The 22,128-nt window shown below is 38.0% G+C and overlaps 3 protein-coding genes across 3 annotated transcripts; all 3 read right to left on the reverse strand.

The window, feature by feature from the left end:
- Positions 1–1,590: 1,590 nt before the first annotated feature.
- aurka (aurora kinase A) lies at positions 1,591–4,848 on the reverse strand. Its single transcript, XM_014976811.2, has 9 exons — positions 4,496–4,848; positions 4,207–4,272; positions 3,391–3,736; positions 3,278–3,314; positions 3,002–3,193; positions 2,669–2,807; positions 2,427–2,575; positions 2,174–2,348; positions 1,591–1,984 (listed from the first exon to the last, which is right to left on the reverse strand). Exons 2-9 carry the CDS (start codon positions 4,267–4,269, stop codon positions 1,802–1,804), a joined length of 1,284 nt encoding a protein of 427 aa, XP_014832297.2. The 5' UTR covers positions 4,270–4,272; positions 4,496–4,848; the 3' UTR covers positions 1,591–1,801.
- A 2,330-nt stretch (positions 4,849–7,178) lies between these two features.
- On the reverse strand, positions 7,179–12,189 carry prelid3b (PRELI domain containing 3). The gene is made up of 6 exons (XM_014976812.2): positions 12,048–12,189; positions 10,762–10,930; positions 9,848–9,937; positions 9,331–9,401; positions 9,129–9,231; positions 7,179–8,221 (listed from the first exon to the last, which is right to left on the reverse strand). Exons 1-6 carry the CDS (start codon positions 12,077–12,079, stop codon positions 8,105–8,107), a joined length of 582 nt encoding a protein of 193 aa, XP_014832298.1. The 5' UTR covers positions 12,080–12,189; the 3' UTR covers positions 7,179–8,104.
- A 3,941-nt stretch (positions 12,190–16,130) lies between these two features.
- On the reverse strand, positions 16,131–20,634 carry tubb1 (tubulin, beta 1 class VI). The gene is made up of 4 exons (XM_014967203.2): positions 20,507–20,634; positions 19,542–19,650; positions 19,241–19,351; positions 16,131–18,902 (listed from the first exon to the last, which is right to left on the reverse strand). The coding sequence occupies exons 1-4, from the start codon at positions 20,561–20,563 to the stop codon at positions 17,758–17,760; spliced, it is 1,422 nt and encodes a 473-aa protein (XP_014822689.1). The 5' UTR covers positions 20,564–20,634; the 3' UTR covers positions 16,131–17,757.
- Positions 20,635–22,128: the final 1,494 nt, after the last annotated feature.

The raw sequence follows: 22,128 nt of genomic DNA on the forward strand, positions 1-22,128 counted from the left end.
AAGGGGGGAAATGATTTAAGCAAAATATGCAAATAAAGCCCTAACAGCATATAATTACATGAACTGTAAGATAAATTTTTAAAATCATGCATTACATTATCTGCAAACCCAAATGATAGAAAATCCCAGCTTTATAGCAGTCATTCCACTTTAAACGTTCTCCATTACTTCTCCATATTGTCGCAGGGAGACACCTAGTGGACACAGAGATTAAACGCACAAACCGAGACAACGGTGGTTAGTCAAGTATACAAATTATGAAAGTGTACTATCAAAAAGTGTTTGTCCATTACTTCTTCTGCTTTTGCTTTTTTGTCACACTTGAATGTTTCAGGCCATCAAGCAAATTTCAATATTGAAGATAAAATATATCTTTAGATGATTTTGTTTTTAATTAAACTAAGATTCCCCCTTAAGAAAAAAAAATTGCCTTATGAAATAACGTGGTGGTGGTAATTAGACTTTGGGACTGCTTTGGTTTCTTAAGAACTGGACAACTTTTCATAGTTGATGGAATCATGTTTGATCTCTACCAGGAAATCCTGCAGTTACAGAACCTTAAATCTAATCACTTTGGTTCCACAGGAGGAGAGTAAACCAACACACAACACAAATAAACCTTAGGACTGGCCTACCCAAAGCCTGCATGATCTCAAACATGCTGTTTATACCTGAAAATTCTCCAAGATAACCGATTTAAAACATGTCTGCAAAGGAGAGCACTTTCCTTTTTAAGGGACTAAGATGCTTGACAAGGTTGATGAAGTTATATCATTCAGGTCTAGCCCAAAAAATTAAAATGCATATTAGAAAATCTGCAATAAAATTGCAAAAATATTATTTTCCCAGTACCACAGTGAGTGCAAGTAACAATAGAATGACTTAAATGAGTAGATTAGCTGTGGAAAGGCCCAGAGAGAAATTTAAAGCTGAAACTGATTTAGAATGTGCATCAAGTGCTGGTTTTTAAACATTTTCCTTCAAACATTTTTTTTCCCTTCACAGGTACTGCATAAAACCATCCATCAAAAAAAATAAATAAATACAAAAAATAATAGATCAGTCCCTCTTAAGTGGAATTATTCTAGACTGGATGTGGTGCTGCTGTAAAACAAATATTAAACACAAGAATGCTTAATACACTTATTAGAATATAGAATACACTTATTTATGCATATGCAAAGAAAACAGATGAAAAACTAAAACAGGAGTGTTTTCCTGTTCCAGTTAAATGTGTTAAGACCATCAACGTAGTTTGCTTTAGCCTCACTCCTCAGCCGCCCACCCAACTATAAAACCCTCTGATGAAACCATCTTTCATTACCTAGATTTGTTTTCATTTCCATTTTGTAAACAAGAAAAAGGCTTCTGTCAATTTTATCTTCAAAAATAAACCACCTCATATAGACACCATTTAAAAAAAAAAATTTTAAAAAAATCTGTTTCAGTGGTTGTCTGGCGCCCTCTGCTGGGCACCTCTGGTTACAACTGTACTTGAATTTGATCAGCTGCTCAGTCCAATTCAAGTCCTAAAAGGCCTGCAACCAAGAAACACCTCATTGATTAACACAATGTTTCTGCTTCTAAATGTAAATTGATAGAAGAAAATTTATTCACATTTCAAGTAACATCTCCCAAAACCTTGAGAAAATTTTTTCATAATTACTAAAAACAGTGAAATATTTACAAAAAAATCCTCATTGTGAAAATCTTTGTAGAGTCAAAGCAGGTTGTGGAAAAATCAGCTGCATGTTAACGTTCTGCAAAACTGTGTAGGCACAGCCAGTTGTTGGGAGAACAGTCACTGACTGGACTCTTCAGAGCTCAGAGTTGTGGGCTTCTTTGTTGAGCATTCGAGCACCCAGGGGTGGGAAAGGACTCCCTCAATGGGCAACCTGTGCATGGGGTTGTGCTTCAGCAGCTTGGCCACCAAGTCTCTAGCTCCAGCACTAATGGAAGCAAGTGGAGGGTAACTGTACTCCACCTGTGTCAATAAAAAAAAAAAAAATTAAACACATTAGCCGTTTGGTTTGATCACCCAAGATATTTTTATTTTGGAACCATGTGCTCCAAAAAGCTCAAATATTTGTATTACCGTCTTTACCCTAAAACTCCTGCGAAAATTAGGAGTTGCGTGTATTTTACACAAAAACCACTTCATCAGAATTCTTACCCTTGAAATCCTACGGTAGGTTTCATCATGAGTTTTTGCTTCAAATGGAGGTTTCCCAACAAGAAACTCGTAGCAAAGGACCCCCAGACTCCACAGGTCCACCTTTTCATCGTGAGTTTTGCCCTCGATCATCTCTGGAGGAAGGTAGTCCAGTGTTCCACACAGGGTGGACCTCCTGTATGGGAAGAAAAACAGAAAATGTCAGATCTGAAATGACTACAGAGCATGCCAAGACATGTCAACATGCACATACCTGGAAGATGGAGTGTGAACAGACCAACCAAAATCGGCAATCTTCAGCTCCCCATTACCTCCAAGCAACAGGTTCTCTGGCTTGATGTCTCTGTGAATCACATTCTTCGTATGACAGTAGTGGAGCGCATCTGCCAGCTCCATGATGTACTAAAAACAACAAAAGCAAAATAAAAAGAAAAGTGTCACAACTGTGAGCTTTAACTGGACCATATGCGAGTCATGTTTAAAATGGTCACTTACTGTTGCAGTTCTGTCCTCAGAGAAACTCCCACAGCGCTGCAGCTCACCGTACAGCTCTCCTCTGGGTGCATATTCAAGAATGAGATACACACGAGAAGCATCGTGGAAATAGCCATAGAGGCGAAGGATGTTGGGATGTCTGCAGAAAAGAAAAAAAAAATAGATTCAGAACATTATTCAAAGTTCTGCAGACAACTTAAAACGTGGAAACTAATGCGAGCTGAAATGTATTTTAAGATAAAACTGCTGATTCATGTAAAATATTTACAAACCATTCTGCTTGACTGTTTTAAACAACCTGTTGGTTGACATTTCATTATAAGCACATTGTACCTCAGATGAGACTGGATCTCGACTTCTCTCCTCAGCTGGTGCTCTACCCCCGCCTTCTCCAGCTGCTTCTTGAAGAGAACCTTCAGGGCCAAGATGAACTTTGTCTGGCGCTCCCTAGCCAGGTAGACGTTGCCAAACTTGCCCTTTCCCAAGGGACGGCCAATGTCAAAATTTTCCAGGCTCCACGGTTTCCTGTTTGAAAACAGGATGTAGCTCTCGTCTCATTTTAAAACTGCATAATGCATGAAAAGTATTAAGATTTTAAACTTTACATACTTTGATGACGAGGACTGACTGGTCTTGGCAGGTTTGGCTAAAACAGCAAACAAGTATTTTAGTATTCATTTAAAACTCTGACATTTCCTGCTCCAGCTCAGTGATGCACTCACTCTGCGGCTTCTCCTGCTTTGCTGGTCCCGACGGAGGCTTGGTCGAGTCAGAGTGGCCAGCTGGCACATGCGTCTTTGGCTGGTTATGCTGGGAAACGGGTTTTGGCTGTGGTGCTGGAGTTAGTTTCACAGTGGCTGGGTTTACATTCTGGTCAGCAGGAGGAGGGTGCTTGACCGCTACAGAGACATGAGGCACTGGTTTCTGCTGGCTAACAGGCCGCTGGATACGCTGCGGCCCATTCGACATGCCCAGAACCCGCTGATGCTGAGTCGGTGTGACTACGGGCTTCTGAATGGCTTGCGAATGGTGAGACACGGGAACCCGCTTCGGTCCGTTGCCGTTTGACTGCAATCAAAACAAAAAATGGTTGCAATCAAAGCAATTAGCTTAAGCATAAAATTCAATGTGGTTAGTGTGAACAATTAAGCGATTAAAACCCCCATTTCTTTATGTAAATAGAGTCCCAAAGAAAACCCATATATAAATGCAGGTCTTTTTAGAGTGGTATTTGTGTATTTAGCTATGATTGCTGTGACATTTTTGTTACCTTTTGAAAAGAAAAAGAAAATTAAAGACTGGAAAGAAATTTTAGTTTTCTAGTCATTAGTCACTTTAGACCCACATTGCACACCCCTACTTGGAAAATAAACAGATTTCATATTTTCAATTAGAGGGACCTGTAAAATTATTCTGCATTGTTTATATCTGGAGATTAAACACATAGTGTCCTTTAGTACAACTGACAAAGTCAAGTAATCTACTATACCATATTTCCTATTTAGCAACTTGAATATCATTGAAATGCTATGCATTACCATTAATTCTGGCCTTTGGGGTTTCATGCCCTTTATCACTTTGAACGAGGTGGATGAGTCCATGATCTGTTAAAAGAGATGGTTTGGTTAACAAATTATTAGAAGCAGCAATTAAATAATCTAGCGCCTTTAATTGTATTATATAATTTATTTATAATAACCGCAAACCCTATTATATAATGTAAGTAGGCACAGCAGCCATCTTTGTGATCCAGGACTTGCTAGCTTAGCGGAAAACGCTGAAAACACGATCTACAGATGACCTTTTAAGCATGCAGTCATTACTTACCTAAATGTATTATTGCACAGTCTCCGAAAGCAACCGCAACAGGCTGGTGTGCAGAATAAAAACAGCTTTAAACCAGGTAACCCTACCCAGGCTACTTAGCAGCTACATCGACCAGCAAACGGTAGCTACTGTTTGAGCTACATTAACAAGGAACACGAAAAGGAACGCTAAAATACTATAAGCTTTACTAACAAAATAAAATAACAGCTTTTGTAGTTTGTGTGTTGAAGAGAGGAAAAACTAACAAAAGAGATAAATCCACAAAACACGAAGCGTAAATCGTAGCTCAGAGGGAGAACACGTCGTTTAAACGGAGCCTGTTTGATTTCAAATGTCCCTCGGTTCAAAACCTTTAAATAAACCCCCGGTTCTGATAGGCTGCAGGAATGCGATATGCTTGATTTTCATTGGCTGACGAAGGATTCTAAACGGGTAGGGCGAGACGTCATTATGACTTCCAAAGGAATCTTCCAACCACGAGACGGCAATGCAATACCCTCAGGCTTAATTGAAAGCTCTGTTCTAAAATCAAGCATGTGGACCCATACATAAATGTCTTTATTATGTCTATGGGCCTACATTTAAAAACTCAATGCTTGTTCACCCTTCTAACTAAACTTAAACTGATATTGTGTGCTTCCCCACCGTTGGTTTCTTCCCAAGAGGAAGTTGCAAGCCCCTAATTTGGCCGCTTGGTGACAGCAAATAGCCCTATGACGAAGATACGATATCATTTTTCATATTTCAGGATATAAATTGATGCAATAAATTTCAATAAGGTCAAAGTTCTCACTTCACTGGGCTGTTAATATTAGATACATTGACTTGATGTTAAACCATGAATATGTGAGTAGAGTTCGAGTTTTATAAGCAGGAACTCTTGTGAACTCAAACAAACTGGGATATTTTATGTTTTTTATGCTTTAATTTATGTAAAATATTTGAATCTTTTTCAAAAATAAACCGTGTGGGGACACTAAAAGGAAGACAAAACTAAATAAAACACACATAGTACTGCCTCTCTATAGTCTAGATAGAATATTGTCAAAATGGTAACTTATTTCTTGGCAAAAAAAATTATTAAAAATATTTATTCGTCCTCAATATGTCTGAAACATGTTATAGTTCAATTCAATGAGGTACACAGTCTACATTGGTCTAAGGACAGATAGTGCAAATTCAAAAGGACTTGGATCCGACATGTGATTGTTGTAAACAATCTTCAGCCACACTTTTACACACTTTCTGGACTTGTCCAAAGTAACAAGGGTACTGGCAAGGCATCTTTGACACCTTCTCAGGAATATTTGGACAAACTGTTCATCCATCACCAATCATCTCTCTCTTTGGGGTGGCTCCAATAGAGGCTTCCTTCAGCAAACATCAGAGGACTGTGTTAGTTTTCTGCTCTCTACTGGCTAGAAGACTCGTTCTTCTTAGATGGAAGGATCCACATCCTCCAGTATATGGACACTGGTTAAGAGAGGTTATATCTTACATTCATTTGGAGAAGATCAGATATGCAGCTAGGGGTTCTGTAAACAAATTCTATTATACCTGGCAGCCACTTATATCTTACGTAGAAAAAATTTCAGCAGATAAATTTGTGTTAAGGTCAAATGTTGGCTCTTTCATTCATGCACAAACCTGTGCTTTGCATCAACTGAGTAGATCCGATATAGGAGGGGACAGGGGATGGGAGTTATTTCTGTTGTGTGCGTCTTTGTCAGTGTTTTTTGTGATTTATGTAAAAATAATAAAAAGACTTTGATAAAAAAAAAATGGTAATGGTAACTTATTTCAGAAGTTCTGCTCTATAAGTGAAACTTTTATATAGATTCATCAGCCTGTAATAGAGTCCATTATTTATTTAAATTTAGAAACCAAAATCATTTTATTAGGAAATTGCAATATTATAACATGAAAAATTGAAAAAGAAACATTCACTCAGTACTGGTCAGGGACCTTTTTACATGGATTACTGCATCAACCTGGACACTTTTTTACTGGTCAAGCAAACAGTGATACCATGGTCATTATACCTGGCATTGTTACTTTTGGCAGAGAGGGTAGGTACCAATTTAGTCATACTGCAAAATAAAATCAACCATCTATGGAGCTCTCTGACTTTGAAGTTGATAAGACATAGTAGTGGACCAGCAACAGAAGATATCAGCTTCTTGCATCCCTAACTCTTCCTTCAACTCTACTTTCCATTTAAAATGCTTGAATAAAACATTTTGAGTAGCCCGTTTCTTGAGTTTTGACCCTTAGTAAATTACCCTCCTGGTGAAGGATGTTAGTGACCGTCAAGTCAGCAATATTCCTATATAAGCTGTGTAGGCCATGAGAGAACGTTTCTGTAATCAAGTTCATTTTTGAAATTTGTCTTAGTGAGCATTCCAATTTTCTCATAAATTCAATTAAAGGATTTGAACAGCAGTAAGTTGTTGTCAAAATTAACACCTCTATATAAATCTATCTATATAACTTTCATTTTTAAACCCTAAAAACTCTAAACCCTAATAAGAATCAAGTCCTGTTCCATTGCTTTAAACTTTCCAGAGGAAAAGAAAACAAATATTTCAAATATCCAGGCCTCTTTATAATCAAGATTTCTAATTTGAAGAATTGACACAAAACAAATTTACAGCTCACTCATTCAGGCACCAAAGTACACAAATTGCAGTTTTTAAATAAAGAAATTTATTATGACATTACTAATAGCCAAAAAAAATCCACAACTCTCTTTAGAAGAAACTAAATAAATAACTTTAACAATTTAAAAACATATATAAAAGTGTCATGAATCAATTTTATGACAGAAGACACTTAAATACACCAACAAAAGATTGCATTGGAAAGGGTCTTCCCATCAACTCAAAGTAATAAATATGGCAAGTTTGATCCCCTCATAAGACAAACATTTATAACAAGTTATTAAATACAGTCTATAATCAGGCTTGCACATGGTGCCCAGTACAGAGTCCCAGTATTGCTACGGTCCCACAGAAAAGTGTTAAGAGGGTTTCTGACCCTTTGACCTCCTCATTTACTCCAACTTTTGTTCATAAACATAATTTTAATGCCACTTTCACAAGTAGTTTTCTGCCATCACAGGTCAGTGTATCACCTACAGTCTCTTCTGGATTTCAATAAGAACTGCCCCTCTTTACAGTTCATCTTTGTAGAAAGCTGAAACTATGTCACTCCATGACATTCTGGTATCTGACACAAAAGTATCAAAGCACTTCTGGCAAAGATAGGTGTGAGAGAGACTGGACAAAAAGCCAGGTCTGTTTTGGCATTTTTTCTTGTGTTTCTGGTTCAGCTAGTTGCTCCTGTCAGTGGTGTTTAAACTTGTCCCTGAGTGTGCCGCACTTTTCTCCATCTGTCGCCCACATCAGTGCTGTGGTGCCCTGGAAAGTCTCTTCAGAACCAGTTCACGCTGCAGTCTGCTGCTTTAAATACATCTAATATAGATAGTAAAGTTTACAAGTGTACCCCTTTGAACAATACAGAAAGCCCAGAGCACCAAATCAGCACCAGAGCATCACAAAGGGAGGCTGGTGGTCTCGATGTACAGTCTCTAAACTAGTGAGGCAGGTGTCATTTCTCTGTGACTGCAGCAGCCATTGGGGTTCGGATGGTCCCTCGCGCTGTGGCTGCCAGCTCCTCGATCTCTGCGTTCAGCCTCCTTATAACCCACTCCATGGCTTCACGGCCCTGAGCAAGAATAAACATATATACAAATTTGTTGACAAAGATTAGAAATTATTAAAATAAAAATCACAGAACGATTAAAGGGATAAATATTACAGAATGTCTAAAGTATGAGGCAATAGCGGTCGTGCTCATAGCAGAGCTTTGTAAGAAGATAGCAACTAGCAAAGATAATACGAAGAATGTTATTGTGGATGTTCCAACATTCAGTCTTTAGATAACAAGGCACATTGCCTAACCTTGCAAATTCCTTTCTACTCAAGTCATTAATTTTGTTAAGAATTCAGTAAAACATTTCACAAAGGCTGCATGTGTTGTCCAGAGAAGAAAACCTACAGGCACAGATTATAGTCCAATAACTTGAAAAGCTAAACTCAATCTATTTAATTATTTATTAAATAAATAAATCTGTTTTAATTATTGCTAAATAATCTATTTAATTATTGTTTAAAAAAAAAACAGCTGATCAATCCCCTGTTTGCAGTTAGTATGAACACTGAATGTTCAGACAAACTAAAAAGGTGTTTCTGATGCAAGATGAAAAACAATGAAAGAGAAAATGCATCGTTTTGTGGTTTAACTGCGCCAAAAAAGTGTTAAATGCGGCTGCAGTAACTTTGTTCTTTCTGTGGTCATTTCAAAACAGGGTGTAACAGTGCTTCAAGTTATTTTTTTGCTCTCCGTTTGGAATTTTAAATGAAATTCAGGTAGGTAGTTCCAGAAAGCAAAAAAATCTTAATCCATTTCTATATATTAACATTAGGTATAAAATGCTTTTCAGGTACTTGTAAACAAAACAAAAAAAAAATCTCCCCTTCAAAATCTGATTTCAAAATTGAGAAGAAACCTGATTTCAAATTGAGAAGTCACAGATCCATATTTTGCATCAGACCTAAAATAAGTGTTTCACCTTTCCAGCATTGGTTGAAATGGTGTTGGCCATGACCCCCTCCAGGTAACTGCTGAGACTGACACCTTTCACTGAGATGATAGCTTCTTGAGTCAATATTGTCCTAAAAAGAATGATGATTTAAAAGAAATCAAGAGAGAAAATTTAGTACATCACAACTCACAATAAAAAAAGAAAACTGACAGAGTAACATGAAACATACTTCTCTGGATCTTCAGGATGTGGTTTGTAGGTTAACTTTTCATCCACAGACACCATGTTTGTGAAGGTGATCTGAAGAAGAAGCATCAAGAATTCATTTTTGCTAACACTTTAAGTATGTGCAGCTTATGGGTTAATTTCCACACCTAAAGCTGGAACAATTAGACAAGTCTCCCTAAAGCTCTTAACAATTCTTCTCGAAAGTTCAACTTGTATAACAAGTACAACTTCATTCTGAGAATCATGTTATTGAACAGTCTGAGCTCATCCGGACGAAAGTAACACAAACTCTACTAAGATGGGTGTGTCTGTTCGAGGCTGACACAACCCAAACACAACATGCTTTGTCACTGCTCGTCATCAAATAGAAAAGAACAACGACAACAAAAAAAAAGCTTTAAAGCTTTCACTCTAGCCGATATTAACTCCTGGAATGACATTCAATATCTTTGGCAGATCTTGAAATCCCAGGAAATCTAACCAAGCTTTCAAAAGAAAAGGATGTTTTTATTACTTACATTTGAGGACTGAAGTTCAAACATTTTCTCTTTGGGATCCACAATCGAGCTCTCCTGAATGTAGGTGCACGTTCGTACATTTCCGATGAGCTAAAGGAAAAAGAGGAAGACATTTTACAACCAGGCTAAAATTTACAAAACAGATTTTTACATGCTAAATGATACTGGGATTATAAGCCCCCAAAGAGCCTTCAAAAGGTGCTAAAACTCAAGATATGAAACATGAAGTTTATATACACAGGAAGCACAGAAGAGTTTTACTAATTCATTAATGTGAAAATAAGCTATAAAATCAGGCAGCAAAACATTTGGTCTTAAAAAAAAAAACTGAATCATGATATTACTAGAGAGAACAGACCTATTCCCATATATCTAACCAAGAGTTGGCAGAAAATGTTGATGTAAAACAATCTCAGACAGCTAGAATGGCACAGTATCAGTTTTCTGCAACCTCATCGTTTCAGAGTTCGAACTACAGAGTTCAGGGAATCACGGTTCCCATTGGAAGAGTTCAAATTACAAGTTGTGCAATTCCAGAGGGCTTCGTCACTGCTCTGCTTTCAAGTCACCTCTGGTTCTGACCGAGCTGACACACAGATGGAAAGTTACATCACACGGTGTCAGGGATCACATCTGAGCAATGATGGATATGGGACCACCATGTCCTGTACAGCACGAGCTGTGGCAGACCGCCATGAACTCGCTGTGGCTCCAACAAGAACCCATGTCTGTTACTATTACTGGACAAAAAAACCTTGCATGTTAAGGTCAGATACGCAGCATGGAAAGTTAACCATGTGATGGACGTATTTGGACTTTTGTAATCCGTTTTATCACGCGACTTTTAACATAAATATCACATCTGTTTTCCATCACTGTCTGGAAAGATTATGTGTTTGGGTTTTGACACTCACAGATTTTACGATGGATGGTAGGCCCCACTCTGTGCTGAGCAGCCTTTTGCTGTGGAGGCGGCCCTGTTGGTCAATGTTTCGGTCTAGTACATCCACTCCAAACACACTGGGATTCATGGGATTTGGATACTTCTGCATAGCAGCCTTGGTCACCATCTCCCAAGGATGGCTGTGGGGGCAAAAGCAACAAAAATACAGAATTTGATCAATAAAAGTCACACACAAAAAAACTACCATTTCACACAGCATTACAGAGTTGAGTGAATCATTTTATTCACAATTATACATTTACCTAAATGCTACAATTAACAGTTAAACAAATTCCTATTCCTACAAACGGCAACTGTTTCCTCTTATTAACTACATTTACTCTCAAGGTTAAATAGCAAAACACTAAAGAAGCTAGTACCTCTTCATTTTTGTGGCTCATTCTGTAGCTTCAAAACTGCAGAGGGTTAATTTTAAATTGAATTATATTTCATTTCATTTCATTTACCTTACAGTTGCAGTTTTCTATAACATCGGCATTTAACTAAAGCCTTCTTTAAAACATATTTGAATTTACAGATATGGATGTAGGCATGCTTGACCTCATTAGAGTTCATGCTTTACTCGTCTCGGTCAATACATAATTATAACAAGACGAAAATATAAAGTATAAAGCTGAATTTAGCAGCTCCAGCTTTGATAACTGAAGAAAAAAAATATTTGTTAAGTAATACGTACAAATGCTTAAAATGCGATATTACTTTTCAAAGAGCGACGGGGAGAACTGCTAACTCGCAGCAGTAGAACACAGACGTTTCCATGGAGACACGTGAACACAACGCCGTTATTCAGTGACGTGTGCAATTACGGCAGCACGTACGGAAGAATGTAGGGGAAAGGTTAAAGGGCTGCTCGGATCTGACCGGCGAGTTACGCAAGCTGAAAAACTGCAGACCAGTCAATGACAGCGTTTTATGGTCAATTTTATTCAATTTCTTGGCCGCTTTAATAGCCAAAATCTTTTAAGTACTTTGGTGTTATTAAAACCAAACCAATTACGGTACACTATATCAATATACTTGATATGTTCGAACATGTTATAACAAAAGAAACTAGAGTTTATATATATAAAAACATGTTTTTTTAAAAAAAAAAAAAACAATGTTCAGTGGTCTAACTTTGTATATGGTATACTAAGAAAATCAACGTTAATAAAAGCTCCGGTCAGGAAAATCGGTTTAAATCTGCAAGCAGCAAACAGAACACACATTGCCTGAATGGATGAAATCTGCGCTTACTTGAATATGTGCTCCGAGGTCCAGATCTTCATGATTTAATAGTAAGCAGAAAAGATTATGAAGCAGCTGTCGAACCGGTAGGAAGACGGTCACACTGGCAAATGTAAGGAAGCCGCACATGAAGTGAATGAAGAATCCTTCCGCCCCATACCAGCGCAGCCGCAGTCACATGCATAGACATAATATAAGGATAGACGCCTGATGCACCGCTCTCGCCTATTGTCGCTGACGAGATTTAGGGCGGCCATCTTGGAGCGGTACGCCACTCCGCTCAGCGTTATGTGTTTAACAGGCACAATGACGTATCAGCGCATTTAATCGATCATAACACGCTTTTTTGTTACTGGAAACCATATTCAAACATCTATCAAAGCTACATTTATAAACAATTGTATTATTTAAGTATGTTTTTAACACATAGTTCAGCATATTTAAATATGCTTAGTGTCTATAACAATAGAATAGGAACGGGATATTCTGATATCGATGTATGAAGAGCATATTACAAAGCACAGTAATATAAATACATATTTATATAACTATACAAACACAAATAAATAAATATTAATAATGGCACAAATAAATAATGATTAATACTGAATAACATATATTGGATACATGTTTATATATATATATATATATAAAAATTCCCCTCTCACCCTCCGTGGGTGGTCTCTTTCATCCTCTGAGCTCGGGTCCTCTACCAGAGGCCTGGGAGCTTGAGGGTTCTGTGCAGTATCTTGGCTGTGCCTAGAACTGCACATTTCTGGACTGAGATGTCTGATGTTGTTCCTGGGATCTGTTTGAGCCACTGCTCCAGTTTGGGGGTGACTGCCCCGAGGGCCCCGATGACCACAGGCACCACTGTGGTCTTCACCTTCCAGGCCTTCTCCAGTTCCTCTCTGAGGCCCTGGTATTTCTCCAGTTTCTCATGCTCCTTTTTCCTGATGTTGTGGTCACTTGGTATTGCTACATCCACCACAACGGCTTTCCTCTGTTCTTTATCCACCACCACAATGTCCGGTTGGTTCGCCATTACCATCTTGTCTGTCTGGATCTGGAAGTCCCACAGGATCTTAGCTCGGTCATTCTCCACCACCTTTGGGGGTGTCCCCCATTTTGACCTCGGGGCTTCCAGTCCATATTCTGCACAGATGTTCCTGTACACTATGCCCGCCACTTGGTTATGTCGTTCCATGTACGCTTTACCTGCCAGCATCTTGCATCCTGCTGTTATGTGCTGGACTGTCTCAGAGGCCTCCTTGCACAACCTACACCTTGGGTCTTGTCTGGTGTGGTAGATCTGAGCCTCTATTGCTCTGGTGTTCAGGGCCTGTTCCTGGGCGGCCAGGATGAGGGCCTCTGTGCTGTCCTTGAGTCCAGCTTTCTCCAGCCATTGGTAGGATTTCCTGATATCAGCCACTTCAGTTATTTGTCGGTGGTACATCCCATGTAGGGGCTTGTCTTCCCATGATGGTTCCTCCAGCACCTTGTCCTCTGTTCCCCATTGCCTGAGACATTCGCTGAGCACGTCGTCCGTTGAGGCTTTGTCCTTGATGTATTTATGGATCTTGGATGTTTCATCCTGGACAGTGGCTCTCACACTCACTAGTCCTCTGCCTCCTTCCTTACGGCTCGTGTACAGTCTCAGGGTGCTGGATTTGGGGTGGAACCCTCCATGCATGGTTAGTAGCTTCCGAGTCTTAACATCCGTGGCCTTTATCTCTTCCATTGGCCAGCTAATTATTCCGGCAGGGTATCTGATTACTGGTAAGGCATAGCTGTTTATTGCACGGATCTTGTTCTTGCCATTGAGCTGGCTTCTCAGGACTTGCCTTATTCGTTGGAGGTATTTGGCTGTAGCTCCTTTCCTTGTGACCTCATCGAGGTCCTTCTGGGACACACAAAAGTGTGTATATTTGTGTATATACACAAAAAAAAAAAAAAAAAAAAAAAAAAAAAAAAAAAATATATATATATATATATATATATATATATATATATATATATATATATATATATATATATTGCTCAAAAAAATAATATATTGCTCAAAAAAATAAAAAAATAAAGGGAACATTTCACTTTAATTTGTGTGTGGCTCCAAATCCAGGCCTCCATTGATTAATAAATTTGATTTCCATTGATGATTTTTGTGTGATTTTGTTGTCAGGACATTCAACTTTGTACAGAACAAAGTATTCAATGAGAATATTTCATTCATTCAGATCTAGGATGTGTTATTTGAGTGTTCCCTTTATTTTTTTGAGCAGTATATATATATATATATATATATATATATATATATATATATATATATATATATATATATATATAATTTTTTTTTTTTTTTTTTTTTCCAGCAATCTCAGATTCTCAGCAGAGATTGAGTCCAAAATCCGATGCGAGATTCATCCATCCTGCAGTGAATCGTCTCTCTTTATAGATATCTCCCTCTTCTTCCTCATATCGTGTCTTTATGAAACTTTCAAAACAAAAACGGAAGATTTGGGATGTATCTTACTAGTGATAGAATTACATATAAATAATAGTCTTTACCACCTGTGTAAACTTTGCTGGTGAATGTTATAACACATAATATAAGTTTTATAATATGTGTTATGTTGTTTCCTTTCTAATATAGGCCCTTGTGTCAGATAATCTAAGTCAATGTTAGAGAATAATTAATTTTTTTGGACTCTCAGTTAGCCTTCATAGCGGGGCTGAACCCGTATTACACCAAGCACTGTAGCTAATATTAGCTGGTATCTCGCTGGTGTACATAAATACAGTAAAGTAATATTCTAATCACAATACACAATAATATGTCCATCTTACTTGTGAAATGTTGTCTATGGAGCCCTCACATCAATAATCCATAGATCCGAACAACAATATCCCTCAGTGCTGAGGCAACTTCTGCTGTTTTGATTGAGCAAAGTAGGAGGGTATACCGCTCCAAGATGGCCGCCGTATTTCCTGCGCCGGAGCGGCCAATGCGGGGTCTGCTCTTATATTATGTCTATGGTCACATGACTCCGTTACGCATTTCCGCCTCTTGAGTCATCTTGCTAAATCGAAATATGCTGTTTTACACTTAAACCTAAATAAACACTCACTGCCAGATATGGCATAATATTAAGTCCCTGAGGGGTATCTGATGAATTTATTATATTTTCTATTATTTCTATTTCTATTATCTTTGATTGTTTAGATATTTTGTCATCAAACGCAGGAAAAACAGAAAATGTTTTAAAATATTTTTTTTCTGGTTTATTTCATAACTGCCTACTCTTATCTTACTTCAACCTTTTTAAATCTTGGAATAATTGTCTGTTTTGTGATGGATGTGTTTATCTTTTTTTTTTTTTTCAATTCAACTCAAAAATACTTCATTAATCCCAGAGGGAAATTAAATGATTTGATTTGATTTGAAATTTTGTTATTTACACTAATTTTCTTTGGCCCACAAATATAGGTTCGGACCCCCATGACATGGTTTATGGAGAGCCATCATCTTTGTGCCAGAAATGACATTTCTAGTCCATATGTCAGGAGTACCTGTCACTGTAATAGTCAATACTTTTACTTAAGTTCTATAAATAAATGTATATTTTCCTGTATTATTGTAAACCTTTTAATACTCCTTATGTCTGTCTGAACACCTAAACTTAAATACTTTTTTTGAAAATGTTTTGTTAAATATTCATTTCATGTTAGATATGTTGCTGCTTGACTTTCTCTTGACCTTATAACCTGTCCTGAAAAAGAACTTTGATATGTCTGTTGGCACCGCAACCTATATTACACATATTCTCTAATTTGTCACAGTACTGTACGAGAGTTCAGTCAACTTTACTGCAGAGTGCAGGGGCATCTGAAAGTCAAGTGTGCTTATCTAGAAGTGAACACGCTCTGTCCAAGTTATGAGTAATCGCAGGGCACCAGACTTGTGCAAGTGGGAGGAAACAGTCTGACAGCCTTGAACAGTATCACGGTTAGCGTTGTATCAGAGTACTTTCCAGTGCCACAGTTTGCCTCAGTTCAGCTTCAGTTAATTAAACCTGCTGTCAGGGGACAAGGTTTTGAAAAAGCTTTTAATACATGTTCCTTTTATCATACACAAAAACAAAACATTGTTTAAAGTCATGGATTAAACAGAAATGCTGGAAATATATTTCATTTAGACATGTACAAATAAATTCAATATTTCAAAGAGAAATAAATCAACTAGAACATTTGTTTAAAAATACAAAAATATTGTCTGCATTATTTAAAAAGTGCTTCTGCATACAGGGTTGACATAGTCTAACATACCCACAATGCATGCTTCTTTTATTCCACTTAATAGTTTTTTATAAATGCATTAAGATATAATACAGCCCCTGGAATGAGAAGAAAGAATGCTATATTATTCACTCTTCATAAATTAATACATATTATGGTCATTACTCTGAATCAGTGAGCCACGGGTTTCATTTTACAATAGTATCACAAACAAAATGACGTTTATACAAGATCAAATAGCTGGATAGAATCTTATTGGTTTTCTGCTTTGACCTCTACTGCACCCATGGAGTAGTGGTTTACTATAAACTTTAACATGATGTGCACCACTAGACATCATGACATTTCAGACTACAAACAGGGTGAATGGTGTACTTGTTACATAATGTTTCACTATGGCTTATTGCTTTGCTGAATGACTTCACCTGTGAGAAACAGAAATGCAAACTGCAACATGCTGAATTAAAACTCATTCATTTTGCTGACAAGATCAATGACATTTTTATTGCTCTTCTAATCTCCCAACTCAGTTTCCAACAGTTTATACAATAATAAAAGTAAGTGCTTAGCATTAATTAGCTCTAGCTATTAATGCTAGAGCTAATGTGCCCCCTTATGTGGAACTGGAGTTCCACATAAGGGGCAGTTATGAAAGGACTGTTTCTGGGTGTGGCACCATTTCCCTCTTTCCAAAGAATTGTTTATGTTACAAATACAATTTGTGTTTGGCTAAAAAGCTTTTTAAAAGGGAGGCATAATGAACATGTCCATGAGGAGTCCAGACTGCATGGATATAAATTACTCTTAGATTAGTTTATTGCGGTAAGATAAAATCCCAGCAGTAATTAGAGTAATTAGTGTGTAAATTGACTTGTTAAATCTTCAAACAAATATGCAAAAAGAAGAAGCAGAAGTAAATGTAAACATAGCTTTAAATTGCATGCTTACAACCGTGGCTAATTGTCATGTTATTAAAAGGTTTGTCTGTTAGTCCTTTGTTGGTCCTCCTTGTGATTATATGTTTTTAATACTATGACCCATTTTCTTCTGGAGGAGCCTAGGCTGAGATTCCCTGACAGAAGCCTCCTTTAAATCACCTTCTATATACATCTGAAGCATTCGCAGGCCATCTAAAAGGCAAATCTGTCTAGTTAATCATGGGTCTGCTGTTGGCATTACATGTCTAAGATATTTATTTCAAATAAGTGCTGAAAGATTTTTTCAAAAGATCAAAAGCCCAAAACATATTCATCAAAGCCTTGAATCCAGTAAAAGGTAAAAATAAAAATAAAATGAATAAAAAAAATACAAGTAAAACAGGTTAACTTAAAAAAAATGGTTTCAAAAGAAATTCACTATACATACATCATCTCAATTCTTGCCCAAAGAGTCCTTATGTGTGAAGCTGTATACCCCATCCACACTACTCATCTACAGTTTCTTTGTTGGTTTCTACCACTGTTTCCAGTTTGGTTTCCGTCCGAGACTGAACCTTTGTGATGCTTGCAGATGAGGGTCCTTCCTCTTCTTCTTCTTCTGCTTCCCAATCTAGGTCAGCAGTTGCATCTTGGTACTGCTGGTACTCTGCCACCAGGTCGTTGAGGTTACCCTCAGCTTCTGTGAACTCCATTTCATCCATTCCCTCTCCTGTGTACCAGTGGAGGAACGCCTTCCGTCTGAACATGAGGGAGAACTGCTCGCCCACCCGACGGAATATCTCCTGAATTGCTGTGTTGTTTCCAATGAACGTGGAAGCCATTTTTAGACCTCGAGGAGGGATGTCACACACAGCCACCTTTACATTATGGGGGATCCAATCAACAAAGTAGGCACTGTTTTTCTGTTGCATTGCGAGCATCTGCTCATCCACCTCTTTGGTGGACATCCTACCTCGAAAAACACCAGCTACTGTGAGGTAGCGCCCTCGCCGGGGGTCACATGCCGCCATCATGTTGCGGGCGTCGAACATCTGCTGGGTAAGTTCAGGTACAGTGAGAGCTCTGTACTGCTGGCTACCCCGAGGTGTCAGTGGGGCGAAGCCTGGCATGAAGAAGTGGAGACGGGGGAAGGGCACCATGTTGACAGCCAGCTTCCTCAGGTCAGCATTGAGCTGTCCTGGAAATCTGAGAGAGGTTGTGACCCCGCTCATAGTCAAGGAGACCAAGTGGTTGAGATCCCCATAAGTCGGTGTGGTCAGTTTTAGGGTACGGAAACAGATGTCGTAAAGGGCCTCGTTGTCAATGCAGAAAGTCTCGTCTGTGTTTTCTAAGAGCTGGTGCACCGAGAGTGTAGCATTATAAGGCTCCACCACTGTGTCTGAGACTTTAGGAGAAGGCATGATGCTAAAGGTATTCATGATACGGTCTGGGTAGTCCTCTCTGATCTTATTGATGAGGAGGGTACCCATGCCAGAGCCTGTGCCTCCCCCCAGCGAGTGAACCAGCTGAAAGCCTTGGAGGCAATCACAGCTTTCACTCTCGTTCCTGACCCGGTCCATGACGTGCTCCACCAGCTCCGCTCCCTCTGTGTAGTGGCCCTTTGCCCAGTTGTTTCCAGCTCCTGAGTTCCCTGCACCACCAGATTTATAGAAGTTAGGTTATTTATCCACAATATATAGATTACGAATCAATAACTTATTTTTTACAGGAATTACTCCAGTTAAACAGACAGGGTTAAATTATGTCTCTACACCTCTGAGCCTTCTGACCACCACCCTTAGGCAAAACAATTTTAGTGTCTTTCCCAAAGACATGATGACAGAGGCAGACAGAGTGGAAATCAAACTACCAACCCTACCGATTGCAGGACAATCGGTAGGGTTGTCCTGCAATCTCCTGCCACCATCGCCACCATCATGAAGAATTTAATAACATGAATATTGTGTTTTTCTTCTCAGTTGGGCTCACCGTGGATGAAATTGTCTGGTCTGAAAAGAGCACCAATGCGACTTCCTCTGACACTGTCCATAGTGCCGGGCTCCAGGTCCACAAGCAACGCCCTGGGGACATATTTACCACCTACAAAAAGAACCAATAACTTTTGAAAACAAAGCTGGGAATGGGCAATTTCAACCAATACCTTTCAGTGATTTAATACCCAGTTCTATGCTAAAAAACAAAATAAGTCACAGACAGCTGAGCTCAATACACAATATTTGTGGTTAAGTATTTGAATAAGTCTGAGCAAGCAAATGAACTCTTCTGGTACCGTGTGCCTCATTAAAGTAGACGTTGAGCCTCTCCAGTTGTATATCGCTGTCTCCTTCGTAGAGGCCTGTTGCATTTATCCCATGTTCTTCACTGATAACTTCCCAGAACTAAAACAGAAGGAAATTATCAATACAACACCCATAGTAAGTTGTTTCCTAAAAGATCCTCTTTATAGTTGAGCTCCACTTTAATTTTTAATGTTTAAAATGTGATGGTATTGTATTGCACTTAAGGAGACTATTTTTATGTCCCTATAAATAAATCATCTAGTCAGTATCCATCTACAAAGAGTCTTGACTTGTTCCCCATGTCTTCCTATTTTCCTTCCAAATACCAAGTTTCTCCTTAAGTCTCTTAAAAGTTATTAGTATTTTGGCTGCCAATCATTTCAGTTAAAAAAAAAAACCTCATAAGATGCATAGTAATGGGAAATCAAGATTCTTTAAAAGTTTTGCACAATATGTTAGGCATCAATTAATTCATTATTGAGCCGGAACAAGTAGTGATCTAATAATGTAAAATGCATTTTTAAACTGGAGGTAACCTGACTCTTTGAAGACAACTACAGCCTAAAATGTCAAAAAGCAGCAAGTGTTACCATTTTTTATCATTTTGTTCTTCCTGGCCCTTATTTTGTGCTAGCCATGATAAAAATGTCCCACCCTTGTCAGTTCTACTTTGGTCCTTATCTTTCAACTAAGAGCTTGACAAGGAACACCCTGTGTCACTCACGGTGAGTGACACAGCGCACGACTCAAAATATTCACCACAAGAATAAAAAATACATGCAGTATGGACTACTTTAAACATGGTTTCACAAAATGTATTAACAGTAATTATTATACTTATAACTCTGCCAATTAATCATGTTTCCACAACTAACCAAGAGTTTTTGATGCAAGTCATTTGATACATATCAAATTTTATGGAGGTGATAAGTTAGTAATTATTTCTTTGTATTACCTTGGAGCCGATCTGGTTGCCACATTGTCCAATTTGCAGATGTACGATTTCACGCATGGTGATCAAGAGACAGTCCACAGAACAGCTGAGGCTCTGAGATAGTCCTCAGTGCTCTCATCTGTCTTATATATGGGGCCAGAAATGATGTCATCAGTGACATAAAGATGTCCTCTGTTTAAAAAAATGCAAAAGACCCAGAATTCACAATGAAAACTAAATATTCTGCTGTGCAAAAGTCTAAGTCCTATTAGTTACTGCATCTGAGGAGGAGTTTTTTGTGATTTTTCAAGGAGCAGCAGTCTTGCAGGTTGATTTTAGAATGGTTTTTAAGTTGTTTTTTTTATTATTATTTAATACATTTGTACTTATTAAGCTGCTCAAGGTGTAAAACCTTCAAGAGGACACGAGGCCTGTAAACCTGAGGGGTGAATCAGGTGTCTTTACAAAATAGATTATGTGGTTCATCTATGTACTCATTGAAAACTGTGAATATATAAAAGTCTGAAATGGTATTTTACCACTAAGGTGGGTTCCACATGGATATTAAGCTATATTAAATAATGCTGTTTTGGTTAAACCTTATCTGTAAATTTATTTAGCTGTAGAAGACAGAAAATCCTGCATTACTAAATGCAGAATCATATATATATAGTTAAAAGATATATCGCTGAACTCTACATCTGATCAAAAACAGGAAGGAAGTTGAAATAAAGTGGCTCACTTCATTGCTCAGTGTCTTATAGCATCTATAAGTAACAACATCAGTAGGATCCCCAGTTTAAATTTAGTCCGACATATGTAATTATGTATTTTGGTATGTATTCTAAATAAAATGACCAAGTTTCTATTCAAAAACACTAAAAAGGAACTTCATGTACTTCTTTATGGCGTACTGTTGCTGATAAATGGTCAGATTATGACGAATGCTACCATCTAGAGGATAAAGGTGGCTATGACACTTTACAAGTTCACACCTGAGAGCCTTTATATAACTTTAAATTCATATTTCAAGTTGAACTGATTATTTTTAAAGTTCTAGAGTAGTTTTTAACTTGACTGTCTGTGCCTTGCTACAAATTCATGAATACATTTAATTATCATTTGGAAACTGTTTTTTTTCCCATTTACTTAAATTATCATTGTCTAAGATTAAAATTTGTTTGATCTTCTGAAATATTTAAGTGTGACAAAAAAAAAGTCAGAAGAGGGGAAAACTTTTCCACAGCAGACTGAAATGTATTTGTCCCATTTTTAGAGCTATCCTTGACATCTAACATGGTGAAGTGTTTGCATGAAGTTTAGTTCTTATTTTTGAAATATTTCTCCATCTGAGAAACACTGTCATGGTGAAAAAAACTATCTGAACCAAATTCACCTGACTGAGAGAAAAAAAAATGTATCGCTCTGAATTGAGCTGAAGTGAGATGACCATTTGAAATCCTGGGATTCATCTTGTAACTTCACTGATTCCAGTCATTAGTTCCACCCTCTGTTGTCTGTTGGAGTTCATTAGAGAGCCACAGCAGCATTTAGTTGTCACTGATGACCTTTATGTGTTTTGCCCTGAGCCTTTTGACGCATTTATGGAGGGAGTTTGTTTGTGTGTGTGCCAGTTTGTCTGC

The sequence above is a fragment of the Poecilia mexicana genome, unplaced genomic scaffold (genome assembly GCF_051168715.1).
Source record: "Poecilia mexicana isolate PSO_F unplaced genomic scaffold, ASM5116871v1 scaffold_5, whole genome shotgun sequence".
Lineage (NCBI taxonomy): Eukaryota > Metazoa > Chordata > Actinopteri > Cyprinodontiformes > Poeciliidae > Poecilia > Poecilia mexicana.

What these genes read in the sequence shown, in the direction of transcription:
- aurka (XM_014976811.2), bottom strand. Translation starts at nt 4,269, where the DNA reads ATGGACTCATCCACCTCGTTCAAAGTGATAAAGGGCATGAAACCCCAA. An exon ending in GAGATCCAGTCTCATCTGAG is followed by an intron (nt 2,808 to 3,001) that starts GTACAATGTGCT and finishes TCTTTTCTGCAG; the next exon opens with ACATCCCAACATCCTTCGCC. An exon ending in CTGAGGACAGAACTGCAACA is followed by an intron (nt 2,576 to 2,668) that starts GTAAGTGACCAT and finishes TGTTGTTTTTAG; the next exon opens with TACATCATGGAGCTGGCAGA.
- prelid3b (XM_014976812.2), bottom strand. Translation starts at nt 12,079, where the DNA reads ATGAAGATCTGGACCTCGGAGCACATATTCAA. An exon ending in TACCATCCATCGTAAAATCT is followed by an intron (nt 9,938 to 10,761) that starts GTGAGTGTCAAA and finishes TTTTTCCTTTAG; the next exon opens with CTCATCGGAAATGTACGAAC. An exon ending in TTGAACTTCAGTCCTCAAAT is followed by an intron (nt 9,402 to 9,847) that starts GTAAGTAATAAA and finishes CTTCTTCTTCAG; the next exon opens with ATCACCTTCACAAACATGGT.
- tubb1 (XM_014967203.2), bottom strand. Translation starts at nt 20,563, where the DNA reads ATGCGTGAAATCGTACATCTGCAAATTGGACAATGTGGCAACCAGATC. An exon ending in CTACTTTAATGAGGCACACG is followed by an intron (nt 19,352 to 19,541) that starts GTACCAGAAGAG and finishes TTCTTTTTGTAG; the next exon opens with GTGGTAAATATGTCCCCAGG. An exon ending in ACCAGACAATTTCATCCACG is followed by an intron (nt 18,903 to 19,240) that starts GTGAGCCCAACT and finishes CTGGTGGTGCAG; the next exon opens with GGAACTCAGGAGCTGGAAAC.